At 42.3% G+C, this 7,080-nt stretch overlaps 1 protein-coding gene across 1 annotated transcript; it reads left to right on the top strand.

Annotated features, from left to right (window-relative positions):
• The first annotated feature begins 5,088 nt into the window (after nucleotides 1–5,088).
• On the top strand, nucleotides 5,089–6,030 carry LOC129104853 (olfactory receptor 142-like). Its single transcript, XM_054615710.1, has one exon. It carries the CDS (start codon nucleotides 5,089–5,091, stop codon nucleotides 6,028–6,030), a length of 942 nt encoding a protein of 313 aa, XP_054471685.1.
• Nucleotides 6,031–7,080: the final 1,050 nt, after the last annotated feature.

Below are 7,080 nucleotides of genomic sequence, written 5' to 3'. Positions count from 1 at the left end.
GCAAGCTCTTATCAGGCGCGTCTCTCCCAAAGCACAGTGGACACACTGCCTCCTTCACAGATGGGCACTTGCCTCCAAAGAACTAAGACAGATGTCATCACAACAGTCAACTACATAAAAACCAGATCCCGGAAATCCAGGATTTTATCATCAATATGTGAAGAAATGGGATCCGAGCACACAGCTCTGTTGTGGCACAGTGAGTCTAGATGGCTTTCACGAGGGAAGGTACTGTCCAGGGTTTTTGAGTTGAGGGATGAGATCAGAGTGCCCTTGACTGAAGAAGGGAATGACCTTGCCCACAAGTTTCATTATGAAAACTTCTTACAGAAGCTTGCCTATCTCAGTGGTATATTTCAGAAGCTCAATGGACTAAATTTACAGTTGCAAGGCACCAACAATCATATTCCACAGCTCACAGACAAAATAACATCTTTCACAAAAAAACTGAAGATGTGGGAGAGAAGGCTTGCAGAGGGGAGTGTGGACTCCTTTGAAAACCTGAATGCATTCCTTGACAACGATGAGCTGGAAAATACAATTATTCCATGTATGAAGGCTCATATCTCAGCCCTGCAAAAGCACTTTCAGAAGTACTTCCCTGAGGATTCTGCAAAATATGACTGGATACAAGACCCCTTTCAAGCAACTGCACCTGCAGACCTCAGTACCACAGAGGAAGAGCAGTACATTGACATGACATCTGACTCAACAAGGAGACTACAGTTCACATCCAATTCACTGGCTGTGTTTTGGATTGGAGTGGAGAAAGACTAACCACTACTAGGCCAAAGAGCTATGGGCATACTGTTGCCTTTTGCCACATCCTATTTATGTGAAACAGGGGTTTCTGCAGTTGTTGCAATGAAGACCAAATACAGATCAAAGTTGAACATTGAAAATGAACTGAGAGTGGCTATCTCTAACCAGCAACCCCACTTTGACAAAATTTGTAAAACAAAGCAAGCCCACACCAGTCACTGATTGATATGTAGGAATAGGAATGTACCTATGAATAGGAATATGATAAAAAAAGTTGGGTAAACTAAATTGTGGCACTCTTGTATGTCACAAAAAGCTTTTATTGAAAGCAATCAGAACAAAGTAAATCCACATCAATCATTGCTGGATATGTTATTTTCTTGTTTGAGAGAACCTGCTGTTAAATGTGGGGAAATATACGTTGTTTGCACTTAAAATACTTTTTTTACTTGAAAATATATTCAAGAATGTAATGCAATTAATATGTCTGAAAGCACTCCTTGAAAGCAATCCAAAGTCCAATCTTTTTGGAAATTGATTTCATTATTGCTATTTTTTTTCAGTAAAAGAAACTGAACAATAAACTGTGAAGTGGAAAAGTGAAGTGATATGTACTTATCCTTCCTCCATCATCCCTAAGCCCATCGACATACGCCTCTCAGTCAATGTGCCCATCCCCAAGGGCGTCGACAAACGAGGGCGGCCGATCCTGTATCAGGGAGGCCCGATGGTGTGCAATCATTTTAACCATCTCAGCTGCTCTCTCTCCAACTGCAGACTCCTGCAAGTCTGCTCCTTCTGCGGCGGCGCTCACGCAAGAAACATCGTCCCCCATAATCCAACCACACCGGCAGACTGACTAGCACGACACCTCAGCACACCAGTCAAGGTAAAGGCTCTAGCCTACGCGCTGCAAAACCACCCCGATAGGGAGTTCGTCGACTTTCTGCTAAACGGGTTCACCCACGGTTTCCACCCGGGCATAGAAATCATTCCAGACACCTCTCACATCTGTCACAATCTCCAGTCTGCCCTTTGCGAACCTGACACCGTCGACACCTTAATAGCCAAAGAGGTCAAAGACGGGTTCATGATAGGCCCATTCACCAACCCACCTTTCCCAGTAGTCCGCATCTGTCCAATCGGTATTGCCACTCGAAAATACTCCGGTAAAAAGAGATTAGTCATAGACCTGTCTTCCCCCCACGGCACAGACATCCCAAGCATCAATAGCATTATCCCTTCTCGGACACCTTAATTACGCCATATGCTTAATCCCCCAAGGAAAATCCTTCCTCTCCCACCTTCTCACGAAATCAGCAGCCGTCCCTTTTCTCCATGACAGAGTCACACTAGACAACCCGTGCAAAATAGAAGTGCGCCTCTGGCAACATTTCCTATCCTCCTGGAACGGCATCTAATTTTTTTTACAACGATTTCATCACTAAACCCGAGGATATCCAGCTCTACACCGACGCAGCCCCTTCCATAGGCTTTGGAGGCTACTACAGCGGGAGATGGTTCGCCTCCAAATGGCCCCCAGAGTTCAGTCACCTATACTCACAGTCCGGTTCCCCTTCATCCGCACTTTACGAGCTGTATCCAATAATCATGGCAGCCATTCTTTGGGGGCACGAATGGTCAAAGAAGTCCATACTTCATTCATTCAGACAACACCGCAGTAGTAGAAATTATAAACAAAGCCAGATCCAGCAATCATGCAATTCATGCGCAGACTCACATTAATATCCGCCCAACACCAGTTTCTCCTCCATGCAGCTCATGTCCCTGGGTGTCAAAATCTCATAGCCGACTCATTGTCTCATTTCTCTTTCCAGAAATTCAGACTCTTGGCTCCAGACTCGGACATCCACCCAACTCCAATCCCACCGTTTTCAGCCACCACCTTCAACTAGCTCCAGACCTGGCAAACCTTGCAAAAGAGTCACAAGAAGCCATCCTTAACAGCCTAGCCCCGCGCACACTCCCCGCTTACCTAACCGGCTGGAACTGTTTCAAGGTGTACCTCAACACCTACAATCTGGCCTTTCCCTCACTCGACGTCTTGTCAATCTGTAACTTCATCACCCACGCCCACTCCACTTTAAAAATCCGATCCTCCACCATCCAGACTTACCTATCAGGAATCAACTTCATCTTCAAATTAGCCAGCAGCAGCCATTGCCCCTCTATCTCCCATGCTCACGTGTCCATGCTGCTCAAAGGCCTAAGAAAACACGAACCTATCCCATCTGCTAAACGCTTGCCACTAACATCTGACCTACTCAGCCTCTGTATCTTCTCACTTCGATCAGGCTACTCAACCCTTCTCAGTCGACCTAACTTTGGAATCCATGTTCCTGCTTGCCTTCTTTGGCTTCCTCCAGTGCTCAGAATTTGCTCCAACTTCATCCATCTACAAGCCATCCCTCCATCCAAGTCTGGTCGACATCACCATTCACACCCCAGACTCTCTCATATTCACACTCCGGAGAAGTAAAACCGACCAGCTAGGAACGTCATTCCCCATCTACATCTTCCGTCTAAACTCTCTCCTCAGCCCGTATGAGCCACTATCAAAATACATCCAGGCCAGGTATGCAGCACACGCCTCTCCTCAAGACCCACTCTTCATCACCGAAAACAGCCACCCGGTTCTAGTTCAACAAACATTTCCGTCGAATTCTTCCCATCTCCGGCATATGTCCTGAACACTACTCAACACACTCCGTCCGCATAGGAGCAGCTTCCACGGCAGCCAGACTAGGCATCTCCGACCAGACAATTCGAGTCCTCAACGACCTTCGTCAAGCCCACGGTCACCTCAGCTCGACCCAATCTTTTGGGGGTCCGTAGCTGGCTCCGCCTACTTCGACCAGAGACAGAACCCCCATCCTGAGTCTCCCTCTCCCCCGCCGACTACGTCAGACACCCGGACTCGCCTGATCACAGGACCTCTACCCTCATCTTCTCCTTCTCTGCCCTTACTCATTTACATTATTCAATAATTCTTATAATAAAATCACTTAAAGCTAGGGTGGGTCATTTCTTTACTGTAATATTTGGCAAAACTGTCCTAATAGCCAGTCAGCTATATGTAGGTGAAGTGCTCTGAGAATATCTGCTCATAACTTTGCTCTCCCCTGCCTCTGTGGGCCGCACCCAAAAATTGCCACCGCTCATGTACACTTTGACCAATCAGAGCGAGGCTCCGATTCTCCGTTCTTATTGGCTGTGGGACTGTCCGGTCACCTTGGCAACGACGTTGGTGCGTCCCTGTGTTTCATCAATGTAACTGAATTCACATGAACGCGCATAACTGACGTTCGGTGGGAGGAGCTACAGCAGGTAGCGTGGCAGGGAGAGGCCAGAGAGCACGCGACGGAATCTCAACGGCTGTTTTCGCCCACCCTAGCTTTAACTATCATTATTGTGGCTTAGTCCCTTCTAGTGAAACATCCTGTACCATTAAAAACCCTCTACAGGCTCATTTATGTGTAACTTGTAAGGTTCTCGTCCATACCTTGATGTAGCTGTCTCCATCCTATGGCACTTATGTTCTGCACTAAATTAATTTGGTTCTTTTTTTTTGTGGGTATACATTTCCAAATAATAAAAAAGCGTACTCACCTAAAAATATCAGTAAATAATACAGAAAAATGCAGATGTCAACAGAGAACGTTCGACAGCAACGCAAAACATCACTCCAGGGTTGTCTTTTGGAGTCTGCAAAAGTGCACACAGCCCTACGGGTTAGGAAGGGCAGCTTTCACATGCAGCATGTCAAGAAAAGCCCTAGGGGATCCGCTAGGAGAGCTTTTTTTCTTCTCTGGGAACATTTTGCTTTGCTAGTTAGAATTGTAAACAAGCAAGTTGTTAAAGAGTCATGCTCATGTGGGTGAATAGCGTTATTTGATAACGAAGCTAAACAAATATCCATTAGCTAAGCTAAATTGGCAGGGACTGTGGCTAGTGAGCTTAAATCGCTAGCAAGGGTTCAGCTGTAATCAAGTGTAAGCGAACAAAAAATATAGCCTTGGTCTCAGGGTTTATCAGAACTTTATTAATTATGAATATTTTTCATCAAAATGAATTCCATTTGCAATTTTCCATCAGGTTTTATGTGATTTATTCATTGCTCTTACAGTAGATCGCGGTACGCTGAAAAAAAGAGGAAGCCTATTTCTGAACGTTGATTGGTGGGTTTGAATTCCCAGCTCATGTGTGGCAGTAGTCATCAGTATATTAATAGCAATAAGACGAGGGGACAAACACCCTGTTAAGGATGGACACACATAACACTTGGCAAAAAGGATTTTTTTAACCATGACGCAGAATTTTTCTCATGTAAGGTTGTTTTTTCTTTCAGGTTTAAATGAAACAATGAACTACAGAGTTGCTCTCTTCTCTCTCACTTTACTGTGTTACTGTTTCATGGTGCTGGTAAATGTTGCTCTTATTGTGACCATCATCTTGGATAAGAACATGCATGAACCAATGTATATTCTGTTGTGCACTTTCTGCATGAATGGACTTAATGGGACAACAGGTTTCTACCCCAAGTTTCTCCGGGATCTGCTGTCTCCCGTTCATGTAATCTCTTATTCTGGATGCCTTGTTCAGGCTTTAGTGATACACTCATTTATCTGCAGTGATCTGTCTATTCTTGCAGTCATGGCATATGACAGATATGTGGCTATCTGTCGACCCCTGGATTACCACTCTATAATGTCAAATCAAAGAGTGTTACTGTTAGTATGTTTCTCCTGGTTAACACCTTTCTGCATTATTGCCATGAATATTATTCTTACATCTAGATTAAAGCTATGCAGCCCATATATTTCCAGACTTTATTGTTCGAATTGGATTATTGTTAAACTTGCTTGTTTCCCAGATGACACCATTGTTAACAACATAGTTGCATACATTACAATAATAATTTACGTACTTCATGGTTTTTTCATAGTTTGGTCCTACGTGTATGTCATCAAAACTTGTGTGAATTCTTTAGAAAACAGGGCAAAGTTTATGCAAACATGTGTGCCACATTTAACCTCCTTGCTCATTTTTCTCGTGACTGTACTTTTTGATATCATGCATATGCGATTCGGTGCAACAGACTTACCTCAAACACTTAACAACTTTATCGCAATAGAATTTCTTGTCATACCTCCAATCATGAATCCTCTCATTTATGGTTTTAAATTGACCAAAATTCGAAACAAAATTCTGGGTGGTATTACTTTTAAAATTAAACAACTTAGATGATAAGGAATCTCCAAAGCCCGATTTGCATCAGAAGATTTTCCTCAAAGCGTTCAAAACGTAGTTGCAATATAACTTATTGTCATTACTCCTCTTATGAATCTTCTCACATATGGTTTTAATATGACCAAAATTTGGAACAGAATTCAAGTTGTTTTTACTTTCAAAAAATTCCTTTATAATGAAAATTTGCATTTCATTACATTTGATTGCATTTACATATATAGAATGTTCTTTTTTCTCAAGATTTAGGGTACTGAATCATGTGCGTCTTTTATTTGGGAAGACATTTAGATGATGATAACATGATGATACAGTAAAATACGTACTTTCTATATGTATTTTCTTTTGTTTATCTAGTCAATTGTTCAATGCTTCATATTGTTCAACATATGTGTGCACAAAAAAAGAAAATGCTTTACTCCATTAATTCACAAGTTTCAATGTTTGTCTTTTGTGTAGTTAGGAATAAATTGAATAGAATACAATCTGAAATATATGTAATTTTTTCAAAATAATTGTAACTAACCTACTTGTGATTTAACATTTACAACTGACACATAAAAGAAATAAAAGACAAAATGGAGCAAATATTTCAAAAAGCTTGTGTGAAGTTTTCAAGAACAAATGACCACTGAAGCGGTCAAACTAAGACCCAGATTAAAAGGGAATGTTAATGAACGTCATGATAACTATATCAGTATTTAGCAGCCTAATTACCTTTTGAACTAACAGAGCAAATCACGAACAAGATGTGAATGATTCTGCTTCTGGCTGCCATGATTGTGGCTCTAACTTGTTGGTTATCTCTTCTTGTTCACTAAGGAAGTGTTTTAAGGGTGACTCATACCCCTCATGTTTCCTTGATGGCATATTCATATTCAAATGATATGCGTACAGCTGATGCTCTTCACGGTTATTATTTTTATTCAACATGTCCAAGAAACAAAACTATATGAATGGACAAAGCATCAACCACAACTCTGCCGTACATATGTCCTTGACAATCCCACCCTGCCTTAAGAGTTTGTAAGGTTCACAGTGGAATAGCTC

The sequence above is a fragment of the Anoplopoma fimbria genome, chromosome 16 (genome assembly GCF_027596085.1).
Source record: "Anoplopoma fimbria isolate UVic2021 breed Golden Eagle Sablefish chromosome 16, Afim_UVic_2022, whole genome shotgun sequence".
In the NCBI taxonomy this organism is placed as follows: domain Eukaryota; kingdom Metazoa; phylum Chordata; class Actinopteri; order Perciformes; family Anoplopomatidae; genus Anoplopoma; species Anoplopoma fimbria.
Note: the sequence above shows the minus strand (reverse complement) of the source record. Positions and strands in the feature narration are given on the sequence as shown.